Genomic DNA, 26,565 nt, shown 5'->3' with positions numbered 1-26,565 from the left:
CTCTGCCCTTTCTTCCCCTTCTGGGACTCCCAAGGTGTATATGTTGGTTCCTCGGGCTCTGTTCACATCATCCTTTTTTCTTTGTGATTTCTTTTAGCACTTTGAGCATATTTGGGACCATTTTTTTTAATCTTTACCTGGTATGTCTCAAGTCCGGTCCTCCTGAGTGATGAATTCAAATACTTTAACCTTCTACTCTGCTTGGGCCACTACTTCCTGGTTTTTTTGTTTTGTTTTGTTTTTTTATATGTTTTGTAATCTTTTGTTGAAACATGGACATTTTGGTATTTTAATGTGTTATCACTGGAATTCAGACTCTTAGGCATCTTGTCCTTAAGCTTATATCCAGCTAGTGTTATTACAGAGATTTTTGAATGCCAGGCTTATCAAAAAAAGGAGGGGGTGAGAGAAAACATCCTTCTCAGCCTTTGCAGATTGGCTCTTGCGAGTGTTCTCTTTCAGAGCTTAGCTGTACAGTGGGTTTAGAAAAAAGCCAGAGGCAAAATCCTCCCCATCTTTTCTGCACAGGCACCTTGTCCTGAGCATGCACACATGAACTTACGAATTCCCTCATTTACACAGATAGAAATGTTCCCTCTTCCCTAGGAAACAGCATTTCCCCAAGTCCCAGGCATTGCACTCTGTCCCACTGCCAGCAGTCCCTTGCCCTAGGCATCTGCAACTTGACTGATCTCCCACAGATTTCTGTTGGAGAGTTCTGTGAGGTGCCTTCTATATATATACACAGGGCAAATTCTGGGGTGGTGAGCCCACGATGAAAGTGTCCCGGTTCAGTCCCTCAGACTGTCAACAGACAGCTTGGCCCAGACATAACCCTCCGTATGTGCATGAGCGTTACTCTGCTCCTTCCAGAACTGCGACCAGGGACCTGCAGTGGGAGTGTGGGCCAGCTCCACGTGAAGCCAGTGAGGGGATGGGAGAGGGGCCAGCAAGGACACTATATCCTAGTGCTTTCAAGTTGCCTTTTTCTTGGTTTGGCACATGCCCTGTTACTGCAATTCTTTAACTGTTTTCTGGAACTTTGAGAAAGATGTTTCTGCCAGTTCTTGATGGTTGTTCAAAGCTTCTGTTGGGGGACAGAGCTCTGGAGTGTTTACTCTGCCATGTTGATTGAGGCAGGTCCCATAGAAATTTTATTCTGAGTAGTGCAACTGTGTTTTTAAAATTTAAGTCCAGATATTTGTGGGATTTTTTTTTTTGTTTTACATCTGGATTTTTTCAACTGTTAAAATCATTTATAGGTTTATGAACCACATGAAACACCATTTGGAACTTGAGAAGCAGAACAGCGAGAGCTGGGAAAACCACACCACCTGCCAGCACTGCTACCGTCAGTATCCCACACCATTCCAGCTGCAATGTCACATTGAAAGTACACACACGCCCCATGAGTTTTCTAGTAAGTTCCAATTTCATTTAAGTATTGAATATTATTGATTTTGACAATGAAACCTTAAGCCTTCTGATAGAAAAATTAGAAGAATAAACTTGGAATTTGAGGGCAAATTGGAAACGACAAATCTTAACTTTCATAAACATTTAAATAAAATTAATTGCTAAATTGAAGTCCCTCTTGTAAATATTAGTAGAAACTCCCTTGGCATAATTCTTACATTGTATGAGGGAGCTAAATTTAAAAAGTCAAATTCCATCATTTTCAAATATGACATTAATGGCCTTGATTTAAACTTTAATAAGAAAAATAACTACAATGATTGTTAAAATCACAGAACTCAGGCAAGTTATTTAATCTCTGTGCCTACATTCCTTATCTGAATAAAACGGAGATAATATTAGTACTTCCCTTGGTGATATTTTGAGAATTAGTTGATTTAAATAAAGTGTTTAGAAGAGTGCTACAGAGTTAACAACGATAGAATTATTAGAACCACCATCACCACCACTATTACTGTTTTTGCTATTCTTATGGATATACAAAATGAATTGCTTATTTCTGTATATTGTTAAAATGGTGTGATGTCTTTTTTTCCACTTTCAGCCATTTGTAAAATCTGTGAATTATCATTTGAATCGGAACATATTCTTTTACAACATATGAAGGACACTCATAAACCCGGTGAAATGCCGTATGTTTGCCAGGTACACACACATTTTATTGAGTACTTAGATGTTTGTTTAATTTTCATGTGTCACAAAATAGTATTCTTTTGTGTTTTTTTAAAACCATATAAATGAAATTATTTCCCAAACTGAAGAGCCTCTTAAATAATTCAGTAGTGGAATTGTGTGTATCAACTCATGCATTGTATATGGTGGTAGAGGGCTGGATTTGGCTTATAGGCTATATTTTGTTGACCCTGGTATAGACAAAGAAAAGCCCTACTGGACTTACCTTACCATATCAGGAAGAATATAGACATGCCAGAGAAATAGGACATACTATTAGTTTTAGAGAACCCAACTAAATGCTTTGAGACCAGTATTTTACCAGAATTTGAAGTGACTCTCAATAATAGAAAAGTAAGATAAAAATAAATTTCTGCTGGCGTAGCCTAAATGCCATTTAACTTACAAAAAAGAGAATACTCTGTTTTATAAAGCAGAAAATCTTTATAGGACAAGAGGTATAAGAGCACGAAAACTGAAGTCAAGATAGGGGGTTGTAGGTCTACAAAGAAGAAGGGGGTCTGATTATGTTTTGGAATATATCCCTAAACTTTAAGGCATAACTTTTTTGTCTTAAAGATTATTATTATTGTTTGCAGTAATAGGAGTCTTGGTTATATAGGCAGCATATCTGAATTAGTACTAGTACATATATAATGTTCTTCTAAACAAATGGCTCGTCATTGCTACTTTGATGTAATTGGATAGCAATTATTAATTTTCAAGTTAAACTAAACCTTCTTTATATTTCTAGGTTTGCCAGTATAGGTCATCAATATTTTCTGATGTAGAAACTCATTTTAGAGCATCCCATGAAAACACTAAGAACTTGCTATGTCCATTTTGCCTCAAAGTTAGTAAAATGGCAACACCTTACATGAATCATTACATGAAGCATCAGGTGAGATTTACCAGTTCTTATTTGTTCGTGTTTTCTTAGTGAGAAGACTGATTATAACTTAGAACACTGCTTAGATTTGTTCTGAAAGTAAAGCAGAGTCATTCCAAATGACATGATTAATTTACAATTTATGCTGAATTACTTGCAAAGCTTCTTTTTTCTTGCCTGCTTTCTGATGATAATAGGGCTCATAAATAGTGAACATTCTGAAAGATAGCTAGAAATAGGAATCCTTGAGTGGAAGGGAAAGGGAAAGATGAGTATCGAAATACTCTAAATCAGGTTGAGTATGTCAGGGTCTTAAGAGTGGTGAGAATGGGAATTATTTTGAAGGTGGTTATCAGGACCGGGGAAAAGGACAAGCTTGGACTGAGGAAGATAAGACTGAGTACTTAAAATCTGTTTTCCTCTTTCCCTCCATACTTCGTTTCCACTTTCTAGGTCCAATTTTATTATGAGAAGGCATATGGTTGTCATGAGTGATCCAGAGTAGTGTTTTATAGCAGCCCCAATGACAAAGGAAATGGCAAGGACACTTATAACTAGATATGTGTACTGTATTTAGGTTTTAACTTCATTCCTGGATGACTTTTGCTGGTTCTGCTATATAATCGCTGGGATGCCAGTATTAGTGTTTGCACCTTTCCCTTGAATACTGATTTTATGCTTACTGGTTCTTTTCATGAAACAATTAGACCATCTTTTGTTTGGACTGAGATCTTTGGTGACATAGTCTGTTCTTGAGTGTTTGAAAGAGCAAGCGTGCCTTTGCCAAAGTCAGAAGGCAATGAATTTACTATAAATCTGATTGTATAGTCAAGTTTTGCCTTCTCAGTGGTCAGTTAACTCATTATAGTTTCTTTTTTTATATTTTCTTTCTTTTTATATATATAGTTTTTTATTACTGATGGCATTGTCATGGCTAATTTCCTCAGCATTGGTGGCAACATTACTATCATTCCAGTCATTAAATAATCGTGAAATCAACTTTGGTTCTTAATTGGGAACAATCATAAAAGAATTTCCAAATACTTTTTATCCTCGTATGGCACCTTATGCTTAAGAACCCCTGGCAAGATATTTCTACTTGAAGATTTCCCCAACAGTGTTCCTCCAGATGTTGTCAAAAATTATTCCTGGTAAAATAAATTTGGCAAATGGGTAGATTTATAAAATGAAAGGTTTTTTGTTGTTGTTTATTTTTAAAATAGGACTTCTCAGTGCTTTTAATATGCTAGTGGACATTGTAAAGTACTAAGCAAGGGAGTATGGTATATATTAGACCCCAAACCTATTTGATCATTGAACCCTTCTTTTTTTTTCTTTTTGTACAATACCTATTAATAGTTCTTAAGGAATAGAGTTTGAAAAATGCTGTCCTTGGTGTTCTGTATTTTGGCCTTTGATTTTGAAAATGAAAATGAGATATAAAGCAATAGCTCTGCCCATTCATTATGAGGCTTTTAACAGTTCTTTCTCTGCTTTTAATAAACTCTGCAGTAAGATGTATATGTGGGAAGAATGATTTATGCTTAGGAAGGTAGAAAGAGATGGGTATACTCACTATGTGGGATGTGTCTCTTAAGTAGTTTACATGATCTATAATAAATCTTCATACCTTGAATTGTGTGACTTTACTTGCCATGTATGTAGGAGAGCTAACCCAACAGGTCTGAGTTGCTCACATCTTGCACATTTTCAGAAAGGCCTGATTGCATAATTGGCTCTTGGCTAACTCCGGGGGATTGAGCTCTTGAAATTTTCCCTCTGTTATTAATAGAGCCTTGATCCGTGTTGTACCAGCTTGTCTAGACAGTATGATTTATGGTGAATGCCTGCTTTTCTTCTGGGGGTCTGAAGATTTGGTGACTTACCTCCATAAAAACCCTGGGTTCTTAGACTCGAGATCTTCCTTGGCAAAAACATTTCACACATGTTGCTGTAGTTAGTTGCTGGGGGATTAAATTAAGTGTCTTTTGTGACTCCATTTTGGGAAATGGCTCTAGAAGCTTACATCTGGTATCCTCCAGGCTCCATTCAGTATACTTCATTTTCCTTTAGTAGTCTGTTCTGTATCCTTTTCACTCTAATAAATCATAACTGTATGTAAATGTAACAACTTCTGAGCCCTTTAATACTAGCAAATTATCAAACCTGAGAATGGTCTTGGGGACTCATGACACACCATGGGTTCCCAATTTTTTTTGTGTTTGGAGTTTTTAGGAGGTAGGCATCCAGCAGTAAAGAGGAAACAAGGTATTAATAAGAAGGATCATCAGGCATTCTTAAAAGAGATTTGCAGTTTCCTTAATTATTCATAAAAGACTCAAAAACCATCACAGAGTGGGATTATAAACTTGTAATTTAGGTGATCTTATTAGTGAGATATTAGACAATAAGAGTTATTGAATCTATGGCTCATTTTATTCTTTTTGAAGTCTTTAGTTGTAACTCGTACTTTAAAGGGCTATATTATGTGTCAAGCAATTTTAGAATAAGCAGTCTAGTTAGAACTACTTTTAAGAAACAATAAGATTTCATATGTGTTAAATATGTTCATTAGAGCTGTAATAATAATAAGCAGTTACATATGCTAATCACCTACCTATGACAGCCACTGTTGCTTTATATGCATTTTCTTGTTTATCCTCATACCTATCCTATGAAGCATATATTATTATTTCCATTTTATGGATGAGAAACAAAGCTTTAAATAAAGTAAGTAACTTTCACATTATGTAATGAATGGCAGAGCCTAAAATTGACTTCAGAATCCAAGCTTTTCTTGCACAGACTCCTACTACATGCTGGCATTAGGTATAGAGGCAGGAATAATGGATGGTCAGAATTACCCTGGAAAATCTCTCAAATCACCCCAATAATATAATATCCTTGTCAAAAAGTTCAACACAATTTTTTCTCTACCCTTGAAACAGATTGCTGCTTGTTTCGTTGGCCATCATGTTACTTAAAAAATGTATCATCACGTTTAGTACATTGCAAGCAGGCATGTCTAAGAGAAATATCCAACTAAAGGAATAGTAGTGTATTAGTTAGCCAAAGGGGTGCTGGTGCAAAATACCAGAAATTGGTTGTTTTTTATAAAGGGTATTTATGGTAGAAGCTTACAGTTACCAGGCCATAAAGTCTAAGTTATTTCCCTCACCAAAGTCTTTTGCCACACTTTGGAGCAAGATGGCTGCCAATGTCTGCGAGGGTTCAGGCTTCCTGGGTTCCTCTGGGTTCAGCTCCTCTGTTTTCTCCACAAAGTCAGCTGTAGACTATGAGGCTCTCTAGGCTTTGCCTCTCTCCACAAGGCCAGCTGTAGACTATCAGGTGACTGACTCTGTCTCTCTCCCTGAGGCTCAGCTGCTCTGCTCCTCTGTGTGTGAACTTCTGGGCTCCAGCTCAAAACTCCAATCTCCTTCTTTGTGGTGCAGTTTTTCCGTGAGTCCCCACCCACCAAGGGGGTTGGGGATTCAACATTCTACTAATGTGGCCCAATCAGAGCCTTAATCATTATTTAATCAAAGGTAAAATTCAAATCCAATATATTCTAATATGCCCAGAGAAAAAGACCAGTTTACAAACATAATCTGATATTCTTTTTGGAATTCATCAGTAATGTCAAACTGCTACAAGTTAGATTACTATCTCCCATCTCTAGACTCTGAGCAGTGGAATGGCAGACATTTTGAACTGCTTAAACTGTACCTTCTGCTTATGTACATGCTGTCTGTCAATCTCTTATTATCTGCCTCATTATTCACTTTTTTAGAGATTTATTTTATTTATTTATTTCTCCCCACCCCCTCATTGTTTGCATTTTTGCTGTGTCTGCTTGTCTTCTTTTTTTTTCAGGAGGCACCAGGAACTGAACTTGGGACCTCCGATGTGGGAGGGAGGCACCTAATTGCCTGAGTCACTTCCACTCCCTGCTTTGTTGTGTCTCATTATGTTTTCCTCATGTCTCTTGTTGCATCATCTTGTTGTGTCACCTGCCATGCCTGCCCATCATGTCAGCTGTCTTTTTTTTTTTAACGATTTATTTTTTTCTTTCCCCTTCCCCCCTCCCATTATCTGCTCTCTGTGTCCATTCACTGTGTTTCTTCTGTGGCTGCTTGCATTCTTGTCATGTGGCACCAGGAAACTGTTAACACTTTTTTTTGTTATTGTTGCATCATCTTGCTGCATCAGCTCTCCGTGTGTGCGGTGCCAAGCCTGGGTGGGCTGCACTTTTTTCCCATGGGACGGCTTTCCTTGTGGGATGCACACCTTGCACGCAGCAGTACTGCCCATGGGCCAGCTTACCACATGAGTCAGGAGGCCCTGGGTATCAAACGCTGGACCCTCCATATGGTAGGCGGATGCTCTGTCAGTTGAACCACAACCGCTTCCCAGCTGTCTGTCTTGATCATCATCTTTAGGAGGCTCCAGGGCACCAAACCTGAGACCTCCCATGTGGTAGGCAGGAGCTCAATCACTTGAGCCACATCCACTTCCCTAGTCACTTAAAAAAAAAAACCAAACAGATATTTATGTATTGAGTGTCTACTATTTGCCAGGGACTGTTTCACGTAATGAGGATACAGAAACAAAAGTTTGTGCCATGTTGAATTTGCATTATAGCAGAGAAAGATAGTATGTGTGTTTCTTTAAATATATTTGTATGCCAACTGGTGGTAAGTGCCATGGAAGGAAAATATAGGAGGATAGGGAGTTCCAGAAATTAGGAGTGGTTTCTGTTAAAGGAAATGAAGGATTAAGCCATGTAAATATCTGGGAGAGAGTGTTCCAGCCAGGGGAAACAGTAAGTAGGTCAGAGTACATGTAGGATGTTTGGTGTAGCATAAGGAGGCTCATGTGACTGGAACACAGTAAACAAGTAAGGGGAAGAATAGTGGAAGATGAGGTGGTAGGAATAGAATGCAGGCCAGATCCAATACGGCCTTATAAGCTAGAGTCAGGACTTGGGAGTGTTATGGAAAGCCATTGGAGGCTTTAAGCATGTAAAATACCTTTAGTGTTTTAAGATCATTTGGGGGAAGTAAATGTTGCTCAAGCAGTTGGGCTCCCATCTACCATATGGGAGGGCCAGGGTTCTATTCCCAGGGCCTTCTAGTGAAAGCAAGCTGGCCTGCCCAGGAATGCTGGTGCAGCATGACGCTGCAACAAAAAGAAACACAGAGGAGAGACGATAAGAGACTCCACAGACCAGGGAGCTGAGGTGGCGCAAGAGATTGAGCACCTCTTTCCCACTCTGGAAGGTCCCAGGATCGGTTCCCGGTGCTGCCTAAACAGAAGACAAGCAGACACAGAAGAACACATAGCGAATGGACACAGAAAGCAGACAACTGGGGTGGGGGCATGGAATAAATAAATACATCTTAAAAAAAAAAAAAAAGATCACTTTGACAACTGTGGGGAGAACAGACCATAGCAAGGAAAGGAAGAAGATAGGATATTGGAGTAGTCCAGGTGAGTGGCCTGGAAACCACTATGATAGCAATGATTGGAGGTAAGGAGAAGTAGAAAGTTTATACATGTTTTTTTAAGGTAGAGCTGACAGGTTTTATTAATAGTTTGGATGTATGTGGTGTGAGAGAAAGAAGTTAAGAATGACCAAGTTTTTTTGTCCTGAGTAGCTGCATCCATATACTGAGATGTTGGGAAGACTAGGGAAGGAACTTTTTTTTTTTTCCGTGTCGGGGGGTGGATTTAGAGTTAAGTTTTGTCCATGTTGGTTGGAAATGCCTATTAGACATCAAGCAGGGAGTTGGATGTATGCTGTTTAAAGCATGAAACTGGATCAGGTATAGGTAGGAAAAAAGATTTCTGGAACTGTGCTCTGGAGAACTTTCTCTCTGACCTGTTGTCTTGCTGTCTGTTATTGCTAGGTTTTTTCCCCTTTCCCCTCCTCTTTTGAAAACATTGGTGAATCTGTTTGTTGCCTCTGCCTATAATTTGATCTAGTGCACCACACTTCTAAAAAAAAAAAGTCTTAAGATGAAATTAAAATAGTAATACAAATATATTTATGTATTGATTTGAGCTTTGTAGAGAACTTTTATTTATTAAGTGCACCAGTGATAGGTACTTTCATATACATTACCTCATCTGAGTTTTGTAAAGGATGTTTTGTGTTTTATATGGAAATAGTGATGGACTTGTAGAGGCACAACTTTAGAGAAAACATTCTTTTGTATTTATATGTTGTTTTAAATTGACATATAAATAAAATAAATACATATAAATATGCAATATATATTTTTTAGTTAAAGAGTATATATACATAAAGATTACAATTAGTAATATATGGTAGAAAGAACACTAGAGCAGTCAGTAACCAGTTAAGGGTTATCTAAGACCTAGATTTTTCATGGGTCTGATTTCCTGTCTGTAAAACAATAAAAGGATTGGGTTTGAGGAGGGACTCAGTCAAGGGGTTCTTAAACAGTAGGTTGGAATTAGTTGTTCTGATTTATGTCCTTACACCCATGCTGTGTTGGACAGCACTACTTTATACAACCATTTCCATAACATATTTTTCCTTGGGAGTATCTGGTTAAATTTGTTTGATTTTGAAAGTTCAACTTGTTTTACCAATTTTTGAAACAAATTGAAAGAGCACACATTGAAAATTTATTTTTCAAGTATAAAAATACATAGTTCACTTTCATAGTATGATGTGTTTGAGTAGTTTGTATTTCAAATCTATAATTGAAAGAGCTTTCAGACTGCAATTGGTATAGAACTTTTGCCATTAGAACCTAATTAATAGACACCTAGGTGGTGACAAATATTTTTGAAATCTGAATACTAATTCAAAGAACGCTTTTTTATTTTTTTATTTTTTATTTTCATTTTTTTTACAGCATCATCAAATTTATTACACAATTTTCAACCTATAAGAAAGACAAATCAACGACAACAGGGGGTGGGGCCATGGCCTTATTGAGGGTTGGGTGTTTTTTTCCTCCCCTTTTGCTATCAGGAAATAAAACCAAAAACTGCATCACTGAGTAGAAACAAAACAGAAAACTGGGGAGAAAAAAATTCTCCAGGTAATTCTATATATCTTTTTCTTTAAACTGTCACCTTACTTGGTTCTCTCTACATTTTAAAAAGGCATGTAGAGCTGCTCAAGGGTAAGCACATCACTTAACACTTGGCTTCTGAAATGGGGTTTGCGCTTGGAAATGAGGAAGAGCTGCTACCTGTTGCCTCTGTCCCGAGGGAATATGCCTCTCCAACCTTGGGGGAACTCCCTCAGTGACTGACTGAGGGCTATGTCAGAAACGTGCTGGGAACAGAGGAAGGGTTCAGTCAAATTCATTGTCTCCTCTCTGATCCAGAAGGGCCCCCCAGTGATCATATGTCTCACGTGCCATGCCTTTTCTCATGTTAGATGTCGTGTACCTAGTAGATGCGTGCAGAATTAACATCGCCCCAAGGTCTGCAGGATCCTGTTGCTGCCTCCTCCTCCAGCAGCAACCATATCACAGTTTGGATGTTATGGGAGAAGCAATTTAATTTGCTCTATAGGAAATGGCCCTCAGAGTGGTGGTCCTTAGAACTTTGAGCTGGATTAATTCAAAAGGTGAAAAGACACCAAATTTGTGGCTTTACCTGCCTCCTAGTGCCAGGTTATCCCACATTAAATAAGGGCATGTACTTCGGGAATACAAGCCCAAGCTTGCATCAAACCTGGAAAAGGAAAACCTGTGGAAGTAGGCCATACCCTGCCCAATTCCCCTCCTTTCTCGCTCTTCTTGCTGCATCACAAGGGTTCTTCATTGCTGAGGTCCCAAACTCCCAGTGGCAGTACCTTCCTCTAAAACAAGGAAGCAGCCTTTATGGGGGAAGGGATCCATGTATGAAATGCAAAATTCTCTGGGAAAGGGAACACCTAGCAAAGCTGGTTATTGTATGAGGCAGCTAAGCACTGAATAGCAGAGAGTGGTAATAGGCTCTGGCAGGCTCTCCAGCAGAAAGCAGCCTCATGGGTCTTCTCTGCTTAGAAGGGGGGCAAGTTCACTGAGGAAGCTAGGCAGCAGGGAATTGAAAGGATTCAGCTCTTCGGGAGGTCAGGAAAATAAATCGTCAATATGTGAGAGAGAAAAGCAAGAGGAGAAGTAGCTTTTCATGAGAGGATTTCTGTTCTCAGAGTACCTCCTCAAAGGGCTGGGAAGGTAAAGAAGACTTAAACAAAGAAGTGGTGCATTAGCAATAAATTTGGATGCCCTTGGTCCCATCAAATCTAGTGCTGAGAGTAGGACCTGAGGCATATTTTGGCACACCCAGTCATTCTCCTAGATCCCATATGTAGGATCCATTTCTTTGGGAAGAAAGTTTTCCCATCAACTTCACTGAACTACTACTGGAGAATCAGAAATTCATAACATTTCTTTTGACAAAGCACCATTCTATGTGGAGATCTGGTGCCTGAACATGGGGTTTTCTTCCTCTTTGTCACCCCTCCCAACCACATAAAGTCTTTAAGTTCTTTCCCTTGGCAAACAGGAGGTGTGGGATTGGGAGGGTTGCCAAGCAATCTTCAATTCGGTGGGGCAGAGGGTATTTCCTAGGTGTCTGGAGGGAGTTAGGGGTTTCTAGGATGGGGAAGGGGTGCGGTAGACTCTGTCTTTTAGTTTTGATCAAGATGAGGAGATGCAAGTACATTATAAAAAAACATCTGCTTCCAACCAGACTCCTTCCTCAGTAGTTTCACCCCCATTCTCTATCCCAGTATCTCTCATGCTCCTGAATGCAAGGAGTGCTTTTTAAAAGTGCAATAATATTTTGGTATTTTTTATGATGGGGCATGGTAAAATACTGACTTTTAAATTATTTAAGTATTAGAATTAAGAGCAATTTCAGGCCCCCAGGATTTCTGGTGGTGAAATTTTTCTTTTCCTTTTTTTCTGTTAGAAAAAAGGAGTCCATCGTTGTTCAAAATGCAGACTACAATTTTTGACATGCAAGGAGAAAACAGATCACAAGATACAGCATCGCACATTTATAAAGCCTAAAGCACTAGAAGGATTGCCTCCTGGAACAAAAGTGAGTTTTAAGTACATTGTATTTTTAATTTTTAATTTGATAATAGAAATAAAGTCCTATCTGGCTTTATCTATTGAAAATAATATTAAAAATTGACTTCTGATTTTTATTATTACTTTAATTTTAGATTTTATCATTCTTATGCTTGGAAAGAAAGACTTATAACCATTGTTTTGGTTCATTGGCATGTGGTATGTTGGAACAGTAATTCTTTTGTACCAAGTGCAGCTAGGTTATCCGAAGACTGAGTCAGTGAGTTGTCTTATTATTATATAGTTTGTGTAGGGACTATTCCAGTTGGCAGCATTATGTCTGTTTCTACAATGTCTAGACTACAATGTGTTTGAGATCAGGAATCATGTTTAATTTATCTTCATGTTCCCATGATCTGGTATAGTGCCTTGAGTGCCATAGGTTCTCAGATGTTTGTTGAAGTTGGTATTACTGAGTCTACACTCAGAAAAGCAAGTTCTGCTCCTGGATATCCTTACTGTTGGAATTAACTAAAAGAATGTAAAGCCATGTTCTCAAGACCTGGAGGGAAAGAAGCTATCCAGTATCTTTCCCTACAAACCATTCATTCCATGCTGGGACTAGACATACAGAACACTAGCAGGTAGTGCAGTTGTCTCTCACATAGTCCCTTAATAATGATAACGGTAGTATTAATAATGATATTAAATGTTTTTTGACACGTTGGAATTAACTTTCAGTAAGTTTTTTCATACATTATATTATTTAATCCATACAGCAATCCACTGAAGTAGGCAAGGCAGGTATTATTCCCACATTATAGATGAGGTTTAGAGAAGAAGGTAAGTTACTTATTCATGGTCACATGGCTAGGAACAGATAGTGCTGAAAGTTAACCATGGGTCTTTTGACTCCTACACCAGCGCTTTTTGTGTGATAACAAACAACATATATTTCATTGGACTTCCTCATAGGGTGCTCTTCAGGTACATGGGGGGCAATATAGTCAAAGAATTAAAGAGATTGATGGTACGCAACTTTTCCATTAGCAAGCAAGATACAATTGAACAAACTATAATATTACAACAGTAAATAAATAATGTGTATTTTTTTTATTGGCAAGATCATTTAGAATAATGGAAGACTTTTCTGATTATAGTTTTTACTTGCTATTTTCAAAATAATGGTGTTTAACTTCTTGTATTCCAGTGATATTTTTCTAACAGCTTTATTGAGATATAATTAACATATACACTTCACCCCTTTGAAGTCTGCAAGTAAAGAATTTTTATCATATCAGAGTTGCACAATATCAGTACATTCAAATTTAGAACATTTTCATCACCCCAAAAAGAAGCTCCATTCCCATTAGCAGTCCCTCCCCGTTTACTTTCCCCCATCCCTGGCAACCATTAAACTACTGACTATGGATTTGTCCATCCTGGACATTTCATATAAATGGAATTAAACAATATATAGTCTTTTGGGGCTGGCTTCTTTCACTTAGCATGTTTTCAAGGTTCCATCTATATTATAACATATACTAGTACTTCATTCTTTGTATGGTCAAATAATATTCCACTGTATAGATATACCACATTTTATTTATCCATTTATCAGATAGTGGACATTTGAGTTGTTTTACTTTTTGACTTTTATTATTGATGCTACTGTGAACATTCATGTACAAATTTTTACATGGACATAGGTTTTTTTTCCCTTGGGTATATACCTAGAAGTGAAATTGCATATCTCTGGAGAAATGCCTATTCAGATCCTTTGTACTTTTTAAAAATTGAATGAGTTGTCTTTTATTTATTTCTCTCCTCTCCCCCCCTCCTGTTGTCTGCTCTCTATGTCCACTTGCTGAGTGTTCTTCTGTGTCTGCTTGTATTCTTGTCAGCGGCACTGGAAATCTGTGTATCTTTTTGTTGTGTGATCTTGCTGCATCAGCTCTCCGTGTGTGCAACTCCACTCCTGGGCAGGCTGCACTTTTTTTGTGCGGGGCAGCTCTCCCTACAGGGCACAATCCTTGTGCATGGGGGTCCCCTATGCAGGGGACACCCCTGCATGGCACGACACTCCTTGTGCGCATCAGCACTGCACGTGAGCCAGCTCACCACACAGGTCAGGAGGCCCTGGACCTCCCATGTGGTAAGCAGATGCTCTATCAGTTGAGCCACATCCGCTTCCCTTCACTTATTAAATGATGTCCTTTGAGACACAAAAAGGTTTTATTTTGATAAAGCCCAGTTTATTGATTTTTTAAAAATTATTTCTTGTTCTTTGTGTGTCATATGTAAGAAACCATTGCCAAACTTAAGGTTACTTACTTCTAAGTTTTCTTCTAATAGTCTTATAGTTTTAGCTCTTACAATTTGGTCTTTGGTCCATTTTGAATTAATTTTTGCATGTGATATTAGCTAGCAATCCAAATTCATTCCTTTCCATGTTATTATCCAGTTGTCTCAGCACCGTTTGTTTTAAAAACTGTTCTTTACCCTTATTCAATTGTTTTGACATGCTTGTCAAAACTCAAATGTGAAGAACTGCAGTGAAATTTTTTTTTTTATTTTTAATACTGATGTGATGATTACTTTTCTAAAAACTTGTATTGCTTTCATTTTTATAGGTTACTATTCGAGCTTCAATTGGATCTCTTCAATCAAAATCATCAACCTCACCTTCCAGTAGTACTCCAAGCACTTCTTCTACCCTTCAGGTCTCACCTCCAAAGTCTAAAAATATCACTGCTAAAAATTCCACAAAATCTAATGCAAGTAAATCTAAGACAAGTAAACCTCATACAACTGCATTCACTGCTGGTAAACCTCATGCAAGTAAACCTCATGCAACTACATCCACTGCTGGTAAACCTCATGCAAATAAACCTCATTCAACTACATCTACTGCTGGTAAACCTCATGCAAATAAACCTCATACAATTAAACCTCCTGCTGGTAAACCTAATACAAGTAAACCTCATGCAACTGCATCCACTGCAAGTAAGCCTGGTATAAGTAAACCTCAAGCAGCTACATCCACCACAAGTAAACCTAATACAAATAAGTCAAATACAGGTAGATCTAAATGCAAATCAAAAGCCTACTGCAAGCAAAAGAAACAACGCAACAGAAAAGATCAAATCAGTACAGCTTTGAAGAACTTAAGGTAATATCTTTTATTTCTGATATACTATACTAATTTAATCTCAGATATTTGAAAGTTTAGTTTAATATAAACTTACTATAGCACAGAATCCTCTTGTACATTTATATGATGTAACTTGTCTGGCATAAAGGCCGAGCAAATAATAAAAAGGTATTTTTTCACAGCTGCTGAGCAGAACTTGAATTACTGTTTATTCTGTAATTTTCATCTGTTATACTGATATTATGTTGTTATATTTAATTTGACCCTTTTTATTTTAGGGAAACATTAAATGATAGACATTTTATACTTATTTTAGCTTATTACAAATCAAATATTGAAAATATAATTTTTAACTATATTAATTTAAACATCTTCACAGTAAGGCTTTCCCTTGTTGCTTTTGTTTTAAAATATATTTTTATCATTTTTTTCTGTCTCCATAAGGTGTTGTCGGGGAATTCATAAGTGCATTGAATGTCGTTCCAAAATAAAAGATTTTGCAAGCCACTTTTCTACATTTGTCCACTGTAGTTTTTGCAAATACAACACGAACTGTAGCAAAGCCTTTGTAAATCATATGATGAGGTGAGTTAAGCATGTAAATTGCCAGTCAAATTTACCATTCAGCAAGTTTGGTTTTTAAAACAAATTTGTTCTATTAGTTTGTCGTATCAAAGGGCAGAAAGGTTTTAGTAATAGTGAACTTCTTGAGAGCAGATGTGACTCAGGCCACTGGGCACTTGCCTTTTATGTGGGAGGTCCCGGGTTCAGTTCCCGGAGCCACCTGGAGAAGGCAAGCAAACAATGAGCAGACAGACAAGAGAACCATTTGAGGGGAGGGGGTGATAAATGAAGAAAAATAAAGTAAATAAAGTAATAGTGAACTTCTAGAATATTATCCAATAGTATTTTCCAACCTAGTAACTCATGAAATTACTGAAACAAAAATTATAAGAACAGGGAATAGATGTGGCTCAAGCAGTTGAGTGCCTGCTTCCCACATGGGAAGTCCCAGGGTCAGTCCCCATTGCCTCCTAAAAAAAAAAAAAACAAGCAAACAAATGAAAAACCAACTCAGGGTAGCTGATGTGGCTCAGTGGCTGAGTGCCATCTTCCCACGTACAAGGTCTGGGGTTGAATCCCCAGCCCTGGTACCTTTGGAAAAAAAAAATATAAGAACAGTCAGAATAATGGAATTAAGGTAGTTTTGTTAGGGAAATTTTTTTGTTGGAATTTCTTTTCTTCAAGGTCTTTTGAAACTGGTTATTTTGGGAGCAAATGTGGCTCAAGCAGTTGAGCTCCCACCTTCCACATGGGAGGTCCCAGATTCAGTTCCCAAAGCCTTCTGAAAAAACAAAAACAAACAACAAGCAAAACAAATGATAAAAACAACTCAGGGAACCCGATGTGGCTCAGTGGTTCAGTGCCATCTTCCCACATACGAGGTCCAGGGTTCAATCCCTGGCCCTGGAACCTTAAAAGACAAAAAAAAACAAAAAACACTTTTTTTTTCTCAAAGGTAAATCTTTAAGTATTTTTAATATATTTATCAATATATGTAATCGTATGGATGTTATCCTCTTCAGAGCAGTCACTTTGAGACTCCAGGTTTGTCAGAGGTGTTAAGAGCATTATTGGAACACTTCCTCTCTTTTTCTCTCTTGCTCTCACTCTCCCATCTGTCTGCTCATTCATCCTTCTCCCATATGTCCAGCCATTCATCCAGCCATTCATCTTTCAAGTTCATCTGTCTTTGCATTCTTTGAGTGAAATGAAAGACTGTAGGGATATTCCAGTCATGATGCTACTCTTGGAATTTCTTTTTTTTTTCCCCTTTTTCTAAAAATGTTTGTTTATTTTTAAAAGATACATAGATCACACATGGAATTTCTTTTTATTCATTGATTTAACTTACATTTGAGTATCTTCCATGTGCTCTCTATGCTAGGGAAAGCCTTCAAAGCCCACATTATATTTTAATATATTTTTATACAGAAGTTGTGAACTTAAAAAACAATCACGCACATGTGTAGAATTCCCACACAGCACCCCTTCACCGACATACCACACCATGGTGGAACCATTTGTTACAGATCATGAGATATCATTAGACTATTACCATCAACCATGGTCCATGGTGAACATTTGGCACACTTTTCCCTAACTGCCCCCCCATTATCAACCCATTGATTTGGCATTGGTGCAAGAATATTACAGTATTGTTGTTAGGCACAGTCCATAGGTCACACCAGCTGTATTTGTATTTTCCCATGCCTCTCCACATTCCCACCACCCGGTAATAGTGATGTACATCCACTCTTGATCACAGAAGGACACTCTTGCATGTATATCATCAATCATAATTCTCATCCACCAGAGCCCACATTATTTTAATTTATATCTCATAAGAAGGGGCTTTCTTTATTCCTTCAGGATGGATTGTTTAATTGCTAAAAATTGTTCAGATACAAATTTGTTGATTCTTTAAATCAGGATTTTTCCATTTATTTTAAATCAGAAATAGTGATTTTCATACAGGTCATAAGAGGACCTCTGTGTTACTCTCTGGTCATAATCAGCCACCACTTTTTGAGGATAGAATCAGATGTGACCCAGGCATGGGGCTGAGGGAGAGAGGGAGTCTGTAGACTCCCTCTGTTTTTGAAGATTGCTCCTTGTTTCAGCACCTGGCTCAAAGGGTTGTTTTTTGTTTGTTTGTTTTTTCCAGTGTACCTGACCTCATGGTACATTGACTTCTTTTAGTGCCAGAACCTCACATCTACTTCACATCTCTAACTTGGGGTACCCCATTTCTTATCACCATCCCCTTCTAACCTTATCATACCTTGCATTCATTTTGAGTTCTCATATCTCATGACTTCTAGGGTACTCTTTCCAGACCAACAGCATCCATACAACTTTAAAGTCAAACTCACCCACAAGGTCATCTGTTTTGAATGCTGAAAAATTCTTTTCATCTTCAGTCATTCTAACCTTGCTAGTCTTGGACTTTTTACGCTTTTTTATCTTTCTCTGTGCTTATTCCTAATCTGTGCTTGATTCACTAAGCTCTGAATTCATGATCTTTAACTTTGATTTTGTCCTATCTTTTAAAAAAATGTCTTAATTCTTTTATCTGCAACATCTTTCTAAGCTTCTTTCACTGTCCTCAAGATTTTGATCTAGTCTTTCATTAACCTTCTTGCTGAGAGGTCATCTTTATTGTTTTCCCCAAAATTAACCTTTTTACCTTTTTTCTGCCTAAGATATTTTTTTCCTGTAACCTTCATCCAGACATTAGTCTTAGAAAACAAATGTATCACACATTTTCAAGTTAACCCTGCCCCTCATTTCATTTCATATCTTACTTTCTACTGCATTCTTTCTGCTTACAAACATTTTCAGGTGTTTTGGGGGAATGAGAGAGATTTGCCTTTACTGCCTACTTATTTTCTTACCTTTTACCATTAACATTTTTTAAAGTATTCTTTTCTAGCTTGTCATTTCTTTACCCTTTGTAATTTATTTCCACAGCTAAAATTTTGCCTTTAAAGGTTATCAGTCATGTCCTAATAACTATTTTACATTTTTACTCCTCTGTGACTTCTTCGGTGCATTTGACATTGTTGGTCACTCACTCTTGAAACTCAGCTTAACTTCTGTTAAATTTTTACTGCCATCTTCCTTCTTCCTTTTTGGCTACTCTATTTCATTACCTTTTCTTCCTTCAAATTCTAATGTATACTGCTTAGTATACTGCTGGGAGGAATGCTGACCTCTTTTTCTGTGCCGAACAGATGGCTGCCCCAAGGGGGCTTTAATTCCGCCCATATTTTATGAGAGATTAAATTGGAAAATATTTTTTGTGTTTCTTAAACCCATGGGTCATTCCGCCCTCCCCTGTCCCATTTTCTGTATGCTTCCTAACTGCCTTGTAGTACCTCCAACCCCATTCTATCCTGAAACATTCCCAATTGGTCCAAGACTTACTTCATTTTCTTTCCCTCGTTTTCCATAAGCCCATACCCTGCGCTGTGTTGTCATCAGACACACTGAGCTCTTACCAGAGGCTGGGGATTGAACCCGGGACCTTGTATTTAGGAAGCCGGTGCTCAACCACTGAGCCCATCGGCTTCCCTTAGTTTTTTTTTTTTAAACAAGATCTCCTTGAATTTTTTATGTATTTTATATAGATTTATTGGCACTAAATAGCATAAGACTTTCATTGTCTGATTTCTAAATACTTCTTCAACTTTTTCACACACATGCTTCACTACATAAAATTCTTTTTACTTTCTTGAAGAAATACCATGTGCTTTTACTCCGTATCTTCTTTGCACTTGCTTGCTCTTCTGCCTAGAGCGAAGCAGTAGGAACTTAAATGAAATGAACTCCTAAATGTTAGATGGCTTCTACTCTTTGCAGGGTAGTTTCCCTTTTTTTGTGAGTTGCTATATTACATGTGTGTTCCTATATACACAAAACTACCAGGTATGGAATCTGTGTTTTAAAATACAGAGAAATCAAAGAGGCAGTTTAAGTTTATTTTTATAGCTAGCAAACTCAAAACTGGATTCAAGCCACTACAAAATTTAAATTACCACTATTTTAATAATATGCTTGTTGTAGACATAAGTGGAAGGTGTCAAAAAGACCCTAAAATATGTTTTTCTTTCCCTTTACTAAATGGATTAATAAACCAAAATAGTCTGCCTGTTTGGGAAGGAAGAAATACTTTTTAAATCTCACTTTTTATAAAATTTCGTGGTTTTTTTTTTCACATTTTGAGGGGACTCTAATAAAATCTTAGACTCATTCTTCTGAGAAAAGGCAGATATGAACATAAAATTTTGTATGAATTTTTCTTTGGATATAGTCTTAAATTTGTAAATTCTTTAATGGTGGTTAACTCTATATGAGAGAAAAGTCTATTAGAAATATTCTGAGGATATTTTCTGGGGTTTGTAGCTATCCAGAATGTTTCTGTTCCCAAGCATACATGTTCTGTGATAGTTATAGTTATCTTGTGTCTGAGGGTAACTGTTAACCTGATATGCTAGTTAGTTAGAGTCTGCTCGTACAAGCTAGAGCTAGTGCCTCTCAGACTTCCGGTTGTGTGAAAATAATCTGAAAAGCTCATTAAATTCCTGGGCCCTACTTCCAGAGAGCGATTCAGTAGGTTTACAGTAGGGCCTGAGACTTTGCGTTTCCAATAAACTCCCAGATTGTTCCAATGCTACCAATCCATGGACCGTACTTTTAGTAATAGTGTGATAGGCTAATTCTGCTAATCCTACCTGGCTTTCTAATACAGGAAGGCTGTCCTGATCAATTTTAAGGGGGTACAAAAGCTATTCCATTGGCTGCAAAGTTTGGTTGGTGGTTTAATTTTCTGCGCTTAGGTGAAGCATTGTTTTAACTTTTAAGCTTTGCTTCCTTGAAAAGCTTCCCTGGTAATTGCAAAGAACTCTAAATGTTTGATTTTCTAGATGTTAAGTAATGGCTCAAGTAGTGTTTATTTCAAGGATCATTCAGATTCTACCCGCTCTGCCAAGGACATTAAAACTAGAAAGAAAAATAGTTATTATTCGTAACAGCCTACATTATAACAAAATACATAATTAACAAATATTTTTAATTGTTTTCAGCTCTTAATAGGTAAAATCATTTAATTTGACACTCTGTGCATTTTTATCTCTTAGTATTTTTGTTATGTTGGTTAGGTACTGGTCTCCTAAGAATATTTTCATGGAAATAGGTGTTATTAGAAATTACACAGGTAAAATGAAATGTAAGATAAAATCTTGCTTTAAACAAGGATGAACAACATGATTTTATTATTTAGATCATGATCTTCTGTTCAAAACTAAGAAACCTAAGCAAAGACTTGAAATGTGGTCATGAGATTAATATGTCTTAGTGTATAATAAAAAATAATAAAACCTCTTTTGTCTCTTGTCTTTCCAGCTCTCATAGCAACCATCCAAGTAAACGGTTTTGTATTTTTAAGAAGCATTCCGGAACTCTTGGGTAACTAGTTCATCTTTTTTTCATTCTTTCTATTGAAAAATTGCAATAGATTTTTGAAAACTGATGTTGAGGATCTTAGTTTAGAAATCTAAATGATTGCTAGTGGACAAGACAGAGTTCTGTGAGTTCTGTTCAGATTATCTATAGACATAGACCAAAGTGGGGGCAACCTGTCTTCTCTAAACTTTGTGGTGCCAGGCATTAAGGTGAAACCTTTGCATTGTAATATAAGTGCAAAAGGCTCTCCAACAATATTAGAATATTTAAAAGATGTTTAAGATACCTACTAAAGTGACTAATACCTCTTGAGTTTTGAAATAAATTTGTTAAACCACTGTAATTCTCAAAATCAATACGTAGCCTTCATAATTCCTAGGTCCTTTCCTTGTTGAAATAGGAAAATTACACAACTTGTTTGCTATGCAGAAAGAATTATTGATGACTGTTTCTAAAGGTATTGATAATTAACTTTGGTTGCATCACACACTGAGCTCAGAATCAATGGAGCACGATTTTTCAACATTCTTCTGATTCCTTCTGATTCCATCTTCCTTTATTTTCTCATGTTGTCATTGCTGTTTGAAATATCAGTGTCAGGATCTTTGTAGCACCAAGACAAGACATAGGCAAATATAGGCAAGATTCACTTTGGTGCTTTGGGTTAGTGGAAAAGGTGTTAGGGGAGTTGATACCATGTCTCAGGATCTGTGTTCTTATTATTCCCTCTACCTAGTTTGCTCTACCTCAGATATCCACATGACTAGCTCCCTCACCTCCTTCAGGTCTCTTTACTCCAGTGAGTGATACTTTCCTGACCACTCCATTTAAAATAACATCCTTCCCCCCTGTGCCCCACCCTCAGTATTCCTCATCTCTTATTTTTCTTCGTATCAACATTTTACCATCTGACATACTATATATTCTACTTTTCAGTTTATTGTCTCTGTCTTCTCACTAGAGTGTGTGAAGTTTGGATATTTACCTATGCTAGACTTTGCCAGGCACTGAATAGTAGGCACTCATAAATATTTTTGAATAAATTAATGTATGTGTTGAAAATGACATGTGGATGATGGGCCCCATCTACAATACTGGACAAACAGCTCACAGTCAGAGAAAAGTTTGATTCCATCTTTAAAATATATTGGAAATAAAATATATTAGTATTATTTTTTTAAAACATTGTTTAAATCAAGGAATTAGAAAAGATTAAGCTGTATTAGATGTTGCCTTTACTTAAAATTTTTATAAAGAACAAAAAGTCTGAAAGGAAGACTTGATTTTTACTCACTGTTGTCAAGCTCAGTTGTATGCTTGGTTTTTAAAGTGATTACATGATTTTAAAGAGATAATTTCCTTTTTTCTCAACTTGGGTAGGTCTCAATTTTAAATTGAAAATTGGTCAATTTCTGTTTATGGGACTTTAGCATATTAATAATTCTATAGAATGATAATTATTTGTAATTACTATTTTGTTGAAATGAAATGTTCATTCTTCAGCTTTTCATTGTGCACCTATCATGTATAACACAATGTAGCAGGTCCTGTAAAGATGACACTGATGAAGCAGGCTTAGTACCAGCTTTCAAGGAATGTACAGTTTATTGGAGGGAGATAAGCTGTGAACATAAATAACTACAATAATAAAAGGAGGTCTGTAATAAGTGCAAGGAGTGTTATTGATTTCAAAGGGAAGAGAGGTTTCTACTGATAAGCAGAGGCATAGGGGCATTCTAGTTGGAAGAAATAGCATGAATAAAGGTGCAGAAATTTAAAAAGTAGAAGGTATACATAGGGAACGGCTAGTAGTAAGGTTTGGATGGAACATGAAGTTCATATAACTTCGTGGTACCAAAGAACTCAGTTTGAGACCTGGTCTGGACCTTTACCTGGTCCTGGCCTTGGTGAATTGCTAAACCTCTGTCCTCTATAAAAAGGTGATAATTATAGCACCTACTTCTTTAGGTTGTAGATTTAGGTAAGATGATATATCTAAAACCCTCAACCTGGCATAGAGGAAGTACTCAAAAATTGTTAATATTATACAATGTGAAAAAAAATATTTTAAGAAGATGCAGAGATAACTACAAATTTTAGCCCCAGCATCAGTGGAAATGGCATCATAAGAGAGGTCAGTCAGAAGTTGATTTTTGAGGAGAAAGCACATGATTTCAGTTTTTTGAGGTTACTTGATGTTCCTTTGTAAAACCCAGATGTAAATACACAGATCCTTGGGAAAATTCAGTCTAAGATATGCTAATTGTTTTTATTTCTATACAGGTAAAATACTTAAAGTATGTGATGAGCTTCAAAAGTATATTTATTCTTTGTTAATAAACTGATAACATTAACACATATGAGCTATTTTTAAAGAGATCACATTTCTTTTCTCATTTTATTCTCAGTTAAATAAGATACTAAATTGTAGGTTCCATTAGTGCACAGGTTGTACTTTTTTTTTCTTTACCATTGTATCCATAATATCTCATGGTACAGTGTATGCGAAGAAGTGTCCTTAGTAAATATATATTGAATGAATGAATGAATGTTATATTCTTGCTTTGCAGATGGGTAAAGGCACAGAAAGATTGTGGTTTGGTTAGTATATGCATAGATAAATGTTATACTGATGCATAGATAAATGATAAATGCCCAAGTTTCAAAGGTTGTTAGAGAGGCCAAGACTGGGCTTGTAGGTTTCTTGTCTCCTAACTTTTAGCAATTGGAATGAGAGGTAACTGTTTATAAAGCACAAATACTTTCTGTAAATAAATATTAGCACTACTATGCAATTTTCTAGAAAATCATTTCAGTTATATCAGGTATATAACAGCATTGGAAAATAAGAGTCATGACACACAAAAAGAAAATCAAGAGTTATTACATGGAAAATTAATCATTGAATTTGGGTATGGATTTTCATAAAAGATTAAAACCTTTTCTTTCTTACTGCTTACTTTTTTTCATAGGGGCATTACTCTAGTTTGCCTTAAATGTGATTTCCTTGCTGATTGTTCTGGCTTAGATCAGATGGCTAAACACTTAAGTCAACGTAAAACTCATACTTGCCAAGTTATAACAGAGAATGGTACGTATACATGATTATGTTACTTTAGATTTTTTATATTTATTCCAATATTTTTGATCAGCCACAATATGGACTCTATACATTAAATCTATAATCTCACTCATCATATATGCTGTTTAAATGTAAAACTTTTCTTCTAATTTCAGTTTCTGATAGTACCTCATCTGAACCCACTTCTGAGTAAGTTTAATTTTCATTCAGTGCATTTTACTTTGATGGATTTTTAGCACTGTTATATTTTTTAAATGTATCATTAATAGAAATGAAAAATATTAAAGTATTTTGTTTTTGTTTTTTTTTTAAAGCTGCTTGTTGAAATAGATTCCTGCTCTATGGAGCTCGTGCAACCTGGTGCAAGACAAGTTGGAATTTCCTAAGTTCAAAGTTCTGAAGTGTTTTCTTACACAAAAGCAGTTTCCTAAGTTCAAAGTTCTGAAATGTTTTCTTACACGAAGGCAGTTAAACAGCCAAGATCATGACACTAGCGCTCATTATTCAGCTCTTTTCAGCTTTCAGATGGCACTATATTCTTCTTATTCCACCTTATCTTTGTGTCAGGTTAACATATCTTAACATACGGTTTTTCCTCCAGTTGGCTCTCTCCAAAATAACTTTTGTTGCTATGGTCTTTTCTTTGCTTAAAATAATGTGTGTTTTTCTCTGCTGTACTTGCCTTCTTCAGAGTATTACATTCCAAACGATATGGCTGTTCATCTTTTTTTGTCTGTTTTGTCTGCTTTCTTAGTTAATTTCTTATGTCTTACATTTTTAGGTCAGATAGCTGTCATTTTCCTCTTTCCTTGTCTGTCATTGTTCTATTTTTCGTATTTTTCAGATGCAGAAGCAACACAGAAATTTCAAAAAATGCCCAGGGTACTCCTGGAAAGTGTCCCCCTTCGATGGACACAACTGATGCCTGTTCTCTCTTTCCAAGGAATGTGAATAATTTGACCGTGAGACCTCCTCTAAGTTGTGGCCTCAAGAAATCAGATCTTGAGGAGAGTCCCTTCCTACCTGACTGGCCTCCTGTAATGCTGATGCTGATTTGGCCAGAGATGACCTCAAGGCCCACCAAATTTGAGCACAACTTCCCACTGGGGCTTTGGTTCTTAATCTTAAACTTACAGGTCCATTTTTTGACCAAGAAAGCCCATCAAATCAAAGTTTCAACCATCCAAGTTGCAGTTTAATCATTTTGGCTGCTGCCCTTTAATCTTCTAGCATGCATGCAGTCCAAGGAATATAAAAGCTCTGGTTGTGTAGGAAACCAAGGTTACTTCTATGTTCTTGCAACATGTTCTAAAAATTGAATTCCAGAGTCACAGTTATTTGTACTGTCATTTAAACTTTTATCCAGTATTAACCCTAGGAACTTTCAGCAATACTAGTATTCAGAATCTTTTTTTTTTAAACTTAATTTAATTTTAATAGCTTGATTTTATGTTATTCTCCAGATTTATTAATGTCCATTTTGTTATGTCTACTTTTATACATTTCTTTTTAAAACTTTTGTGTTTTTGTTTTGTTAAAAACTCCAAGAGAGTTCGTATAGTCCTCTGCAGATTTCATGTAGTTTCCAATTGGTAGCTTCTTACTTTGGCAATCATTCAGACCATTAGACATTTTTACATCCTCTATCTTGGGACTATCATTATTAATATTATCTTAATGATTGTGAGTTCAAAGATATAAAGAATTGGCAAAAACTCTTCTGCAGACTTTGAAACAAGTTTTAAAGTTGTGTTTCTGTACATCTAACACATAATATCTTCTTAGCCATTTTTTGGATAAAGATAATATATTCAAAAATATTGGGACCAAAAATGCACTTGTTTCTTGCCCATATATATATAGATGTATATTTTTTTTAATTTGGTGTTTGTTTATTTTGGTTACATTGAATATAGATTTGCTGACCGGTTTTGATGTTATTACTTATTTTTTTAATAAAACTTGTATTGTTTAAGTGCCTCTAGAATTATTTTCTAATAAATAAATTCATATAAAAACTGTATATTTTATCATATAAATAGGAACATTGCGTTGCTAATTACGTGGAAGCCTGATTACTTGGCTTGCGGACAGAGAGCTTTATCAGCTTAGTATATTTTGCAAACTTTTCCTCTAACACAATTAAAAGGTCACCATTTATACTTTACAATTTCTTGACTTTAGCAAAATCCTTTTATGATCTTAATAGCCATGAAAA

The 26,565-nt window shown here is 36.5% G+C and overlaps 1 protein-coding gene across 2 annotated transcripts in view; it reads left to right on the top strand.

Annotated features, from left to right (window-relative positions):
* The window catches only part of ZNF280C (zinc finger protein 280C), a 49,962-nt gene extending 23,640 nt beyond the window's left edge, over nucleotides 1-26,322 (top strand). For both annotated transcript variants that reach the window (XM_058292254.2, XM_058292256.1), the window contains 10 exons: nucleotides 1,263-1,420; nucleotides 2,021-2,121; nucleotides 2,903-3,049; nucleotides 11,981-12,112; nucleotides 14,718-15,256; nucleotides 15,683-15,823; nucleotides 21,206-21,268; nucleotides 24,238-24,356; nucleotides 24,503-24,536; nucleotides 24,662-26,322. In XM_058292254.2, the coding sequence (XP_058148237.1) occupies nucleotides 1,263-1,420; nucleotides 2,021-2,121; nucleotides 2,903-3,049; nucleotides 11,981-12,112; nucleotides 14,718-15,256; nucleotides 15,683-15,823; nucleotides 21,206-21,268; nucleotides 24,238-24,356; nucleotides 24,503-24,536; nucleotides 24,662-24,677 (1,450 nt within the window). In that variant the 3' untranslated portion in view covers nucleotides 24,678-26,322. The remainder of the gene's footprint in view (nucleotides 1-1,262; nucleotides 1,421-2,020; nucleotides 2,122-2,902; nucleotides 3,050-11,980; nucleotides 12,113-14,717; nucleotides 15,257-15,682; nucleotides 15,824-21,205; nucleotides 21,269-24,237; nucleotides 24,357-24,502; nucleotides 24,537-24,661) is intronic.
* Nucleotides 26,323-26,565: the final 243 nt, after the last annotated feature.

The sequence above is a fragment of the Dasypus novemcinctus genome, chromosome X, assembly GCF_030445035.2.
Source record: "Dasypus novemcinctus isolate mDasNov1 chromosome X, mDasNov1.1.hap2, whole genome shotgun sequence".
NCBI lineage: Eukaryota > Metazoa > Chordata > Mammalia > Cingulata > Dasypodidae > Dasypus > Dasypus novemcinctus.
Note: the sequence above shows the minus strand (reverse complement) of the source record. Positions and strands in the feature narration are given on the sequence as shown.